The sequence below is a fragment of the Furipterus horrens genome, unplaced genomic scaffold (assembly GCF_987537825.1).
Source record: "Furipterus horrens unplaced genomic scaffold, mFurHor1.1.pri manual_scaffold_2, whole genome shotgun sequence".
NCBI lineage: Eukaryota > Metazoa > Chordata > Mammalia > Chiroptera > Furipteridae > Furipterus > Furipterus horrens.
The window spans coordinates 138,105,635-138,119,477 of NW_028327172.1; the positions used below are offsets into that span (position 1 = coordinate 138,105,635).

Below are 13,843 nucleotides of genomic sequence, written 5' to 3' on the forward strand. Positions count from 1 at the left end.
CTGTACTTGCCCCAGGGACCACAATGCAGTCAAGCAGAGAGATGAGCTGAGGGTTCCCAGCTCTGTTCTACACCTTGAAGCTGGATGCTTTTTTCCTGGATAAAGGAAATAGTAATGGAAAATGTCCTCTCTAGACCTTTTAAATAAGGCACCTGGTTTCTTTGGTCTCTCTCCTCTCCTTGTATAAAGCTGAGATTCAGATTGATGAAAAGGAAGAATGGAGTCCCAGGGGAAACAAATATTTAATATGATTGATATTATTAGCAAAACCAGTACATTGCACCCTACTGTTTAAGTACGAAAACAATAAAAAATAAAACCGATATAGAGAAAAGAATCAAAGACCTTTGCAATGAGGTAAGCTTCTAGTCATAAGAATCAATGAAAGCAAACTACCAACTGAAGATAAGTTCTTCACATTTTCAGGAATTTTTAAACTCATTACTAAAAGAAAATGAAGTTGAGTGCAGAATGATAAATTAGAGTTAAAACATGGCTAGATTTTTGTGAAATCTTTATAGTTAAATGTTTTCTTACTTTTGTGTAATTTTAAGATTGTATAAGACATAGCAGTAAGAACTCGTTCTCCTTCAAAGATGTAGATATCCCATATTCTGAGGTTTAGAGTAAAGGGGGTCTATAAATTAAAAACAAAACAGAAATAAGATTAATAGTTTGCCCTGTCTGGTATTTATAATTTTATGATTTTCGTAAATAAATACTCACACGATCAAGGAAACATTGAAAAAACCATTTCATTGTATAAAAACTTGTGTAGATTTCTTGAGAATCCTGAAAAAACAAAGACTTTATAATTTCTGGATTGTCGTAAACAAAGTATTACCCATAACACTAAAAGTCAGGAAGGCTGAAGGAGGTGGCTATCAAAGCTAAACATAAAACCACTTCATTACAGATCATTTTTCATGCTGCTGGAATAATTCTATTTTTTTATCTTCTTACTTCCTCTTCTTATTTTTACTTTTGAAAATCAAATCCTTCTTAGGATTGTAATACAATATTTTGATTCTCTTTAATACAGCTTATAGTGAAGTATCTTTGCTTTACTGAACTACTGTGCTTTCATATCATAGAGCATATATATGGTTCACTAAGAACGAGTTTGTATAACCCTTAAAATACTTTTCGTGTAATTAAAATACCTTCAAATTTACTGAAATATCACACATCCTTAAAGCTGTATGGTTTATATATATCAGCATAAAAGAAGTTTGAGTTAGGGCTGTGACAGTTTATCAATATTAAATTTCACAAATCCAATGCTTTTTAAACAACTGGGAATTATGACTGCATAGTAAACGAAATGGACACTACAGATCAATAAGGTAATTGGGACCAAGGGGTGCACTCAATTCTTCTAGCTTTATTCTTTTTTTTAAAAAAAAGATGTTATTTATTTATTTTTAGAGAGAGGGAAAAGGATGGAGAAAGAGAGGGTAAGAAACATAGAGAAACATCAATCAGTTGCCTCTCACATGCCCCCAACCAGGGACCTGGCCCCCACAACCCAGGCATGTGCCCTGACTAGGAAAAAAAAACAGCAACATTTTAGTCTGCAGGCCGGTGTTCAATCCATTGAGCCACACCAACCAGAGTTCTAGCTTTATTCTTGCTGTACATGGGTTTCAATCAATGTCACATCTACCTACCAAGTGTTGCTTAAGCTTCGACAGAAATTTATTCAGTATTTTTTCATGATGTTCTTGAAACCTCAAGAGCTTAGGAAAACCATGGACAAAAAAGCCTAGAATACAAACACAAAAGTATTTCTTAAACAAGACCAATAAAAATTCCTATTTAAAAATGCAACATTACTTTCATTTTTAACTGTCAAAAATAAATAAATAAATCCAGTAGTAACCCAAATATTTTTTCCCACACACAAAAAAATTTTTGTGTATTAGCTTTGATTAATAAAACCTGTAGTCTAGTATTTATATTCTAAAGATCTCCTATGACCTTATAAAATATAAAGTAGAATAGAACATTTCTGCATTAAAAGGAAAACTACGAAGCTAAGAAAAAAATAAAAATAAGCCATTTATTAAGAATATTTGTTCTCTTAAAATCTTGGGACATATCCTGATTTGTTATCATTTTGTTTTACTGTTAATACATTACATAACAAACATTTTATTACTTTTTTCAGGTTTACTCTAAAAATTTCATTAATATCATGCTTTCATAGTTTTTATCTTTTTAATCCTTTCTATAAGTGATATTTTACAGCAGCTGAAATATACTGGCACTGTGTGATTAATGTTACATCAAAAATGGTATTTTATCCCAACTGGTTATATAATATAAGATTTCTAGGCTGCAACTAATTGTAAATAGTAATTCAGTATTAATTTTGTGTATTTCATTCACGGAACTTCACATCTATTTTTATTCACGGTTTCCTTTCAGATATTCTACACAATCCATTAAAAAGGATATATACTTAATGGATTTATAATTTTTCCATATATGTATTTAAGAACCTGGATTCTATATAACTTTGAAAGATGTTAATAGATGTTCTATATTTCTTAAAAAAAATCTAGTGTAAATGCTCTATGTTATATATACCCTCCTTGGATATTCATGATGCATATGAGCTTCTTAATGTTTCTAAGTTGTTTTATAGACTAAAAAAACATTTTTCTTTGTGTAACTCGGTCTTCCAGACTTCTCTGATATTGGAGACCTTCCCGCTTCACCCCACCACAAAACATCTGTTTCCGAAAAGTGAAACTATACTTCTCACATACTATTAGGAAACACTGCTTTATAATCTTTGGGGAAGGGCTATTTCTTAACTACTTCTCAGTTTTCAAAGGTGTATGTAAAAATTTCCGTAGATAGAGATCTTATTCCTCCCTTAGTAATATTTTCCAGTGAAATAATTTCACTTAAAAAAAATATATATCCACATCCTTTGTGCCATTCTCATGGTCAATTTGATAGAAATGGGAGCTGGGAGAATTTCAAGACATCTGATTTTTTTAAAAAGGCAGTACCCCTCACAAGAAATACTAGCTAAGACACCTGATCTTTCTTCACTTTTCTGTGACATCCCAGACTTGACATTTTAAATCTTGTTTTCTTCAGCCCTCACTTTATTGTGTATATTTATAAGTGATACTTACATATAAGAAATGCAAAGAAATTAGACAGTCTTCTACATAATTACATATATTTAAATTAAAACATTCCATTGTACTTCAACATATATCAGCAACATCATCCCACAGTAAAGCAAAATAAAAATTGATCAAAGGCAGTTATTTTTCTTCAAGATGCTTTTTAAAATGATACTATCTATTGGATGGCAATTCAATATAATATGTCACACTTTTGGAGTCTATTCATGAGGTCAGAGTATCCAGAAACAGTTATCCTGAACACAGTATTTATTTTTAAAAATAGCAAGTAACACTGAGGGACACAGCCAAATGCTAACACACACATGTGCGCATTTGTGCATACGCGCACAGACCACACATGTACAAAATACCCCACACAAAAAACTCATGGTAAGAATGTGAAATTTAATAAAGTATAAACTCTGGAAGGTCATGATTTTGAAATGTTAAAATATCACTTTAAATATCTGGCAGGTTCCCCACAACATAAAGTTTAAATATTCACAGGGCTTACATGACCCATTCTTACAGTAATTAGTGTTAGCTTTTGGCTTTAGTTGGTATTATCACATGGATAGCACTGGGACAATAACTTTGTATTATATGGACAGATGTCACCTTAAGTTCTAAGACAAGTTGTAATCCAAAGCCTTAAATAAAGTTTATTGCATATGCCTGGCAAATATAAGGACATGATTATTAAAATCAATCTATTAACTTGAAAACCAAAACACTGCCCAGAATGTGTTACCAGCCTTTTATGCAAAATGCAATCTATTTTATGGATGAAAGAACTAAAACACACACTTTTAATACGAAACTACTTTATTATGTACCTTTTCTTTAAACACCTTAAGCATCATTTTTCAATGAATAGTCTTTGACAAAGAGTTATATATCACAATATCTAATCAATAATAAACAGTTCACAGAAATGATAATGGCATGATTATCTAAAAGTTTTGATCAAAAGGCGTCTGTTTTTTTTCTCCCAATAATACAGCTTTTCCTAAAATTGCTCCAAACCTAAATTAGTTTCTTCAGATTGTAGGGGCAAGTAAGAAAAGAATGTTTAAATGTCAACAATATACTCTGGGGTAAACACAAAGGAATATAAATGTGACCAGGAAAATTTATTAAAGAGTTCAATAAAGGAGAATGAAATAAAAAATTTGTAACAAAAAGTAATTAACTGAACAAGCCCCCTGACAGTAAGTTTTTGTACTTAACTCTACCAGGCATCTCCCACAGTTTGACTTTTTTCTCCCTCTCTTGCTTATTGCTCATGATAAACTATGGGGCTTCCTTACCATGCATGGCGTGCTTGGGGCCTGAGAAGAGTTTGACCAAGGCCCAGAAGGCATCTTCTTCGTTCATATACATAAGAAGTAAAGCTGTGATCTGGCTCATCCCCTGACAGTATCCAACTTCCTGAAGAGTAAATGAGAAGAAACGGGGTGCTTTAAGATCAAATTACATGCATATGCACAAATAAAAAACTGACCTATAAAATAATCAGAAAATGCCCAAACACATTATTGAATGAGCAATTCTACAGAAAAAGATTAAAATCTCCATAGCATTGAGCCACATACTAAAAAGGAATAAAGTGGTATTCAAGAATAAATGTACAGGTGTGAACAGTCTAAACCTAAATGTATTTTTATTGCCCCCTATACTGTTATACCCTCTGTAAAGAGCACTAAGTTTTTTTTTTTTTTTTTTTTCGTTTTTATGTATGCTTCTCAGCTCAATATTCCTACTCTGTGCTCAGATGCAAAAACTCCTACAGTTCCCAATTCACTGTCTGGCCGCCTCTAGATTTCTGGGCCTTTACATACATGCATTTGCAGACACGTATCCAACCTATGCCCCTTCCCTGAGAACTGCCCATTCTTCCCATGTTCCCTGCTTATAACGTGGCCTTCGGCATTCATGTTGGTGGCACATAAACCAAAGCTGATGGAGCAGAAGAGGACACCTCACCCCAAGGGAAAAATTAATTGGCTGTACTGGCTAATCATAAACTCTTTCTAGGAAATCTGAATAAAGCCCCAGAGACTGTAATCAGATGATGAGGTGTGCTTGAATAGAGCGTTCACTGTGAATCTATGGATGCAATTTTAGCCATGGTCAAATTGATAGGTAGGCAAAGAAAGCAATCTGGAGAGAGGAATATTGGAATAAACAGTTTACAGAGTCAGTATGTGGCCCAAGTAGAAGAGAGAAAAAGTGTAGCTCTTTCTCACTGAAGGCTTCTCACTTTCCAGCTCTAACTTCCATGAAGCCCAACTATTGCTTCTATGAGAAGTCTCTTTAATAAGCTCCTTTTAACTTGCTCTGGTTGGAGAATTTCTGTCCCTTGGAACTTAAAGGTTTTCATTATAATAGAAATTACATATCTCAAGGTTCAAGGCTGTCCTCTCTGAAACCTAGTCAACAAGCATTTATTGAACATCTAAATTAGGTTCAATCCTAACTGATCTTTCCCCAAATATCATCTCCCCATAGAATGATAAATATCTAAAGAAAAACATGTTCCATTATCAGAAGAGTTAGTCTTAGCCTGGGAATAGCAAGTAGGCACAGGTAGTATCCTAGATGAACCTCACTAAATGGATAAAATATAAAGCAAAAATTAATCAATCAACTTCCTATCCTTCTAGCCCTGTTCATTTTCAGTCTTATTTCTATAAAATAAAAACAAAATAAACAATACCAGAATAATAAAACAGTCTGGAGAAAGAGGAAAACAGTGAGATTCACTGACATGCTGTGGTTTTTCCCACTTCCAAATCAGCTTTGCTCTGCGACCCAGGGTTACTGTAAGAGATCCACAGAGCTCAAAGCATGTGGAGACCATCTAGTCCTGAGATGAAGAAACTCAGCCCTGAAGGGCCTCATGAGGAAGGGAGTGCTGAAAGATTCCTCCCATTCCTCAGAATACACCTCAAAAAGCTACGGGCAGGCATGCTCCAACTTACCGTGTTATAAATAGAATATGCAGCAAGAACATGGAACAGGGACTGTTGCCTAGAGAAAAGGAAATTCATATTGAACACAACTTAGTTATTTCACACATTTTAAAAATTATAAACTTAAAAAAAAAACGGGTTGACTGAAAATAAATAATCTAGATAAAATTACTATTGTAATAAAGAAATGATCCCAAGTTCAAATTTTAACAATATTCTATATAGGATAAATTTGAGGTTAGAAAACATTCATTTTGCTAGAAAGAATTTATACCAAAAAACACAAATGGCCTCACAATTTCTTAAATGTGTTGCCTTCTTTCATTGAACTATTCTCACTATAAAATCATCCCCATGGAAGCAGCTGGCTTGACAGAACCATGGAATGACCAGTGTTACAGGGCCAGCGGTGCAATGCCGGTATTGCTGGGGCAACATCCTCCAGGAGGCTGAATATGCTCTAAATTAGCCTCCAGTATATGGTGCTGTCTCTCCCATAGCTAACATTCAGGGATCCAGTACTGAAGGGGTGGAAATGGGAAGAGCTCCACCCACTATTATTTCTAGTATTCCACTAGCAAAATGTTTGTTTCCCTTCCCAGGAACGTTAGGCCCTCTGGCAGTCTGGAGATATTTGTTTCAAAAATCCACAAGGAGACACAATTCCACTAAACTGGAAGTTGAGATTGCCACCCAGAAACTTTGGGCTCCTCATGCCTCTGAATCAACAGGCAAAGAAGGAGGTGACTGTATTGGCTGAGTTGATTGGTACTGATTATTAAGGGGATATTGAGTTGCTACTAAATGATGGATGTAAGGAAGAGTATGTCTAAAATACAGGAAAACATTTACGGTGTCTCTTAGCATTACCAAATCTGTGATTAAAGTCAATAGAAAACTATAACAATCCAATTCTGGCTGAATTGCTAATAGTCCAGATCCTTTAGGAATAAAAGCTTAGGTATTCCACCAGGTACATAACCACAATCAGCAGAGGTACCTGCTGAGGGCAAAGGAAATATGGAATGGAGAGCAGAAAGAGTGTTATAAACCAGCTATGGGCACATGCCCAGTAGCAAAAACAATGACTATAAATGAGTATTTCTTTTTTATTTTGGTATATATTTGTATATATGTTCAAAATATTTTGTTTTCTCCCTTCTCTTTTCCCTACTCATCTTACATGAGATATTTTAACAATAGTTAACTTTATTTTATAGTCATTAGCTTACGGCATATCAAAGCAGAAAAGTGAACGTACATCCTCATGTGGCGAAAGGGTTAACAATCAGTCATAAGCAGAACAGTTAGGCCAAAGTATAACTTTGCCACTGTTTTTATTTGGAAATTAAATTGACAAGGGTTGACTGTGATGGTCAACTTGGTCAGCTTGGCTAGGCTATAATACCCAGTTATTCAAACACTAATCTAGGTGTTGCTATAAAGAAAGTATTTTGTACATGTTATTAAAGTCCATAATCAGTTGACCTTAAATAACAGAGATCATCCTAGATAATCTGGGTGGGCCTGATTCAATCAGTTAAAAGGCTGTAAGAGCAGATCTGTAGCTTCCCTGAAGAAGAAATCCCTCCTGAGGACAGCAGCTTCAGCTCATGCCCAGGAGTCCCACTTGCCCTTCCTGATGGCTGCTCTATGGATCTTGGACCTCCCTCACCAGCGCCCCACCACCGTGTAAGCCAATTTCTCACAGTATGTCATGCTCTTCAGTATGATATCTCTGACTAGTTTCTGTTTCTCTGGTTGAATCCTAACCAATACAGTGGACAGCAAAACTCTACTTTTCATTCATAAATTGTGATCGACATTTCATTCATTCATTGTCTGCTTTTTTTTTCTCTTAGTTTCATCTATGCATAGGGTCAAAGTTATAGGGATATTATTTATCACTGACACAGTTCTTGAAAAGCAACACAATCATTATTTTTAAGAAGTCACAAATCATAAAATAATTCTTTATCAGTTTTATAGCACCAACTATGTCAAAAATTTTAAATGTTAACTTAAATGTGAACCTTAATTTCATACAACATGAACCAAATAATCTGCAAAAGCTTAAAACTTTAGGACCTGAATGAAGATTAGTCTTTATGAGGCATTCGACACTCACATTTAAGTTAATAACAATTTTTATAGAGACTATTTATAAGTGCTATTTATATTGCATAATATTAAACTTCACTTACTTAACACCGTATCTGTCTCTGAACATAATATGATCCCTAAATGTACGGTTGACATCAAGATCTATTTGTCTGATATCAGGTGAACAACCACGGGCTCTGTGCTTTAATTTCTGAAGAGGAAAAAGAGGGGAAGAAAGCACATTTTTATGAAAATCAGCTGTTGAAAAATCCATGAAAAATAGTAAAATAATTCTCATTTCAAGTTATTTTGGTTTAGGAAAATCATTCCCATGGTTCAAACATGAAAACAACATAAAAAGGCACACAATGAAAAGTTTCTCTCCCGTTCATGCCCTTCGCCCATTTCCTCCCTTTTCCCATCACCTCTTTTTTCTAATATCCTATCAATAGAGGTAGATTTTAATTTTGGATAGAGAACTTTTTGGAGTTTGCATTGCTAGAACTATGCAAAAGCTCTTCACAGCAGAGTCACACAGTCTACTATGACTTTTATGTTCTTTCCAACACAATATTCTTGTCTTCGGTGGAGCTGATCATTGCATTATTTCTTGATTTGCTTGTTTTCTACATAGTTGTCGCTAATTCACTCTTAAAGTTGCATAAATCTCTGGAGATGTTCAAATTGAAGGGATATTCTGTCATTTTCAACTTCTTGCAGACATTGCTGGCAGAGTTTTCTGACCTGCCCTAGTTTGGGCTGCTGCACAGCAGGTGTCTGGGGTCTACCTTCACCTTCTGCGCAAGGCCTCCCTTCGCTCAGGTCTCCTGTTTCCTACAGCAAACAGGAAACATTTCACATCTTCTTTCCTGGTTTATCCCCTTGTTCTGCAGGAGAATATCCTCCAATAGCTCCTGTAAAAGGGTGTATGGAAGATATATTTTTTGAAACTTTAAATATCTGATAGCTATCTTCTTTCTTAACTATTTGGCTATTTTGAATTCTAAGCTGGAAATGCTTTTTGCTCAAAAGGCACTGCCTTCACTGTCTTCTAATTTCCAGTATTTGCATCCTAATTCCTGCTTCTTTATAGGAAGTCTGTTTTTTCTCTCTAGAAGCTTATAGGAGTTTATTTCTCCGTGTCAGAAACTTCACATTTCTGTCCTTGGTTTGTATCTATTTTTATCCATAAGGTTGGACACTTGATGGATCTTTTCAATCTTAGAATCTCATACATCTCTCAGTTCTGAGAAAATTTTGTAATTCATTTGTTGATTTCTCCAGCCACCCCTCCCACATTCCCATTTTCTGTTTCTGCAACTCTTATTACAATGTGGGATCTCCTGGGCTGTCATTTAATTTTCTTATATTTTCTCTATTATTTCCCATCGCTTTGACTTTATAACCTACTTTCTGGGAAATTTCTTCAATTGTTATTTTCAAACCCTCCTATAGGATCTTTCATTTCTATTATCATTTTTATGTTCATAAGCTCTTCATTATTCTCAAATGTTCCTTTTTATAGCATTCTTTACTTGTTTTATGGATGCAATATCTGTTTTTATCCCTCTGAAGATATTAGTAATAGCTTTTTCTGTTTTCTTCTTGTGCTCTAGTCTGTTTATTACAGGTTGCTTTTTCCTGTTTGTTCTCATTTGACTTTCGTATTAGCTACTTTTCTTCAAATGAAGAGTGATACTTCAGTGTCTCCTCATAGTTAAAAGTAGGAGACCAAAAGCTGATAGAAAGCTCTGTGTGCAGAGGTGGGGATTCATAACTGCATCCTCACTGGCTGGGCAGGTTCACTGGCGTTCTCCAGAAGTCGGTATCTTCGGGTTTATTTTCTCAGGCTGGTCAGATTCCCCAACGAAGGCTCTTCTGCTCTCCTGTCAGAAAGACAGGCATCAAGCTGCCAAAGTCCTGGGAGCTGAGTAGAGGGAAAGGCTGCAATGCCCCAAATTCAGGATATTCAAGTCCTCTGTGCTTTCACTACAGGAGCCACGCCCTCCACAGGGTCTGTGTTCTCTCTGGTCCAGAGGCCCTCTGCTTTATCCTCTCAAATCAGTAAACTTCCAGGCTGCTGCCCAGGTTGGAAGGGACTCAGGGGCTCTAACTGCTTCTGCAAGAGACTTTTTTACTGCCACTCCAAAGGTACCTGGATTGGCAATTACTAAGACTTTTGGAGATTTTGAGATATAAATCAGGTACTTCTCCAATTTCTTACCACTAGCATATGATTAGTTTTCTCAGGTTTGCGAAGATTAGTAAGTATCTGTCTGAATTCTGGTTTCCCAAAACTGGCAGCTGTTCTCTTTTACTCTTTTCTCTTCCTTATAAGTTTCCCTTTTAAAACACTCTCTGCTGCCAATGTAGTGGCATTTCACAAGTTAGGGGCACTAAATGAGTATGTTTAATCACCCATGTTTAACCAGATGGGAGATTAAAATCTATATAATTTATACTTACCCGTAATTAAGTATAATTAAGCACCTCTATGCCTATGTTTTATTGACCCATTTACCATGTGCCGGTAAAATATATTTTTGCTAAAATCAATTACAAAAAATACATATAAAAACATAACTGTTAATTCCTGACTTAACCTAACACTGAAAAGATGAGGGCTATCTTGGATATGTATGTTTATGTTAAGTGTTTTCCATGTTGTAGTTCTGTGCTTTAAGGTGGAGCTCAGAGAACAGCAGCTTTTGTAACTTTTTATAACAGGAAAAGTAACCATGGTACACTTCAGAGATCCAAAGACAAAGGAGGATACTTGTAGTATTTACAGTATTTACTGGAATCATACAACCACTAAAATGTTATTGTATGTTATTTCTGATAGAAGTTAGTCCAGAATACATTACAAAAATTTAGCTTTAAAAATAATAATCTTTATATATTTGTTCTTTAAATATCTGAGGAAAAGGGGTAATTGGTAAGTAAAAAAGGTTCAATTGTTGCTCATAGGCTTCCTGGTAAAAGATAAGATGTCAAAACACAGAAAGAAAATGTTTGATAAGACATGATAAAATAGAACTTAAAATATAAGTGAAAGGGTGAAAGACACCCAAACACATCTATATCAGCTTCTCTAGAAGACAAGAAAATCCAGCATCAGAAAACAAAAATGAAACACTCATCATAGAAATAAAACCAGTTGAGTCAGAAAATAAAAATGGTCAGAAAGATTGTTTATGCCCTAGACTGTTTACAAGTTAATGTGCAGAACACATGTGCAGAAATCAAGCATATTTCTTATCTTAATGAAAGGAGGCTAGCAGCTTCTACAGTTATCTCTGAGACTGGGTGGGTTGAGATCCATGAGTGTCATAATAATGTAAGAATAAACATCTTATTTAAAAGAAATAGGAAATAATGAACCTATAAAACTGAGGGCAGAAGTACTATGGAAGCAGTTAGATGAAAAATTAGCACTGTGAGTTTGGCCTACAAGATTATTAAGCCCCACTAAGACTCTAGATGAGATTGTTAACCTCTATAGGCTGAACCTCTACCATCTGTAGGATATATCATCACTAATGATGAGATACAATTAAAAGAAAAGGAGAATAGATGAGAACACCAAGTCAGGAGACAGGACAATATGACAATCTGAGAAAAACTTTAGTAGGTTAAGAAAAGGTAGTTTTAGAACTTCTGGTCAAGATGCGGGCATAGGTAAACATGCTTCGCCTCCTCGTGCAAGGATAGAAAGAATTAAAACTAGACCTTGAAACAAAGAATACCCAGAACTGTCATAAAATCAACCTGTATAGAAGTCTGACAACCAAGGATTTAAAGAAAACATATTCATCCAGACAGGTCAGAGGGACAGAGAGGCACAGAGACATGGTGTGGCCTGGAGAGGTGGCAGTGACAGAACAGGTGGTCCCACATTCACGTGTGGTGGTTAACATTAGGCGGGATACCTTGGGATGAGCAATCTCAGCCCCAGGCCAGACCGCACAGCCCAGGGTTCCAGTGCCAGGAAGATAAATCACGATAACTTCTGGCTGTAAAAACCATTGGGGGTTGGGGTCACGGAAGAAACTGCTGGATTTTTAGGAGACTATGCTTAAAGGCCTGGCACAGACTTAGAATGTACATAAACCCACCCACTCTGGGATTCACCACCAGGGCAACAGCTGGAAGACTGCAAGTTGCATATGGGAAGTGGGTGAAGTGACGGGAAACACGGCAATTGCCGGGGAAATCTCCAGAAGCCAGACAGTGAAATTGTACCCTCTCTGAGCCCTCCCTCACAGAGTCACAAAGCAGTGAAGTAGGTTTCCCAGCCCTAGTGATTACCTAAGGCTCCACCATTTCTACAATAGGCCACTCTACTAAGACAGGGAGTCAAAGAAGCTCTACCTAATACTGTGCACAAAAATACAGGGAGGCTGCCAAATTGAAGAGAAAAAGAAATATGGCCCAAATGAAAGAACAGAACAAAACCCCAGAAAAAGAACTAAATGAAACAGAGATAACTACCTATCAGATGCTGAGTTCAAAACACTGGTAATCAGGATACTCAAAGAACTCACTGATTATGGCAACAACATAATAAAAGACCCAGGAAGAAATAAAGGTTACACTAAGTGAAATAAAGAAAAATCTACAGGGAACCAACAGAGAAGGGGACGAAGCTGGGATTTAAATCAATGATTTCGAAGATAAGGAAGAAATGAGCATTCAACCAGAACAGCAAGAAAGAAAAAAAAATTTTTTTTAAATATAGTATAAGGAGCCTCTGGGACATCTCCAAATATACAAACATCTGAATCATAGGAATGCCAGAAGAAGAATGGGAGGAGCAAGAAACTTAAAACTTATTTTAAAAAATAACAAAAGAAAATTTCTCTAATTTGGTGAAGGAAATAGACATATAAGTCCAAGAAGCACAGAAAGTCCTAAACAAGTTGGACCCAAAGAGGACCATACCAAGACACATAATTAAAATGCCAAAGGTGAAAGATAAAAAGAGAATCTTAAAAGCAGAAAGTGAAAAGCAGAGAATTACCTACAAAGGAGTTTCCATAAGACGATCAGCTGATTTCTCAAAAGAAACTCTGCAGGGAAGAAGGGACTGGCAAGAAGTATTCAAAATGACGAATAGCAATGACCTATATTACTCTAGCCAGCAAAGCTATCATTTAGAATGGAAGGACAGATAAAGTGCTTCCCAGATAAGGTAAGCTAAAAGAGTTCATTATCATCAAGCAGTTATTACATGAAATGTTAAAGGAACTTATTTAAGATAAAGGAGATAAAAACTATGAACATTAAAATGGTAACAAATTCACAACTATCAACAACTGAATCTAAAAACTAAGCAAACAAGCAGAACAGGAACAGAATAATAGGTATGGAGATCATTTGGAGGGTTATCAGCTGGAAGGGGGAAGGAGAAGAATGGGGGACAAGGTGCAGGGATTAAGAAACATAATTGGTAGGTACAAAATAGGTAGGGGGAATGTTAAGAATAATATAGGAAATGGAGAAGCCAAAGAACTTATATGTACAACCCATGGACATGAACTAAGGAGGGGAATTGCTGGAGGGAATTGGGGTACCAGACGGAAGAGGGGAAAAGGGGGAAAAATTGAGACAACT

The 13,843-nt window shown here is 35.8% G+C and overlaps 1 protein-coding gene across 3 annotated transcripts in view; it reads right to left on the reverse strand.

Moving 5' to 3' along the window:
* Positions 1-13,843, reverse strand: part of USP6NL (USP6 N-terminal like) — a 185,441-nt gene that overhangs the window by 26,582 nt on the left and 145,016 nt on the right. For all 3 annotated transcript variants that reach the window (XM_090266505.1, XM_090266506.1, XM_090266508.1), the window contains 6 exons: positions 8,329-8,438; positions 6,134-6,182; positions 4,460-4,580; positions 1,671-1,765; positions 727-792; positions 538-637 (listed from right to left, as the gene is read on the reverse strand). In XM_090266505.1, the coding sequence (XP_090122631.1) occupies positions 538-637; positions 727-792; positions 1,671-1,765; positions 4,460-4,580; positions 6,134-6,182; positions 8,329-8,438 (541 nt within the window). The remainder of the gene's footprint in view (positions 1-537; positions 638-726; positions 793-1,670; positions 1,766-4,459; positions 4,581-6,133; positions 6,183-8,328; positions 8,439-13,843) is intronic.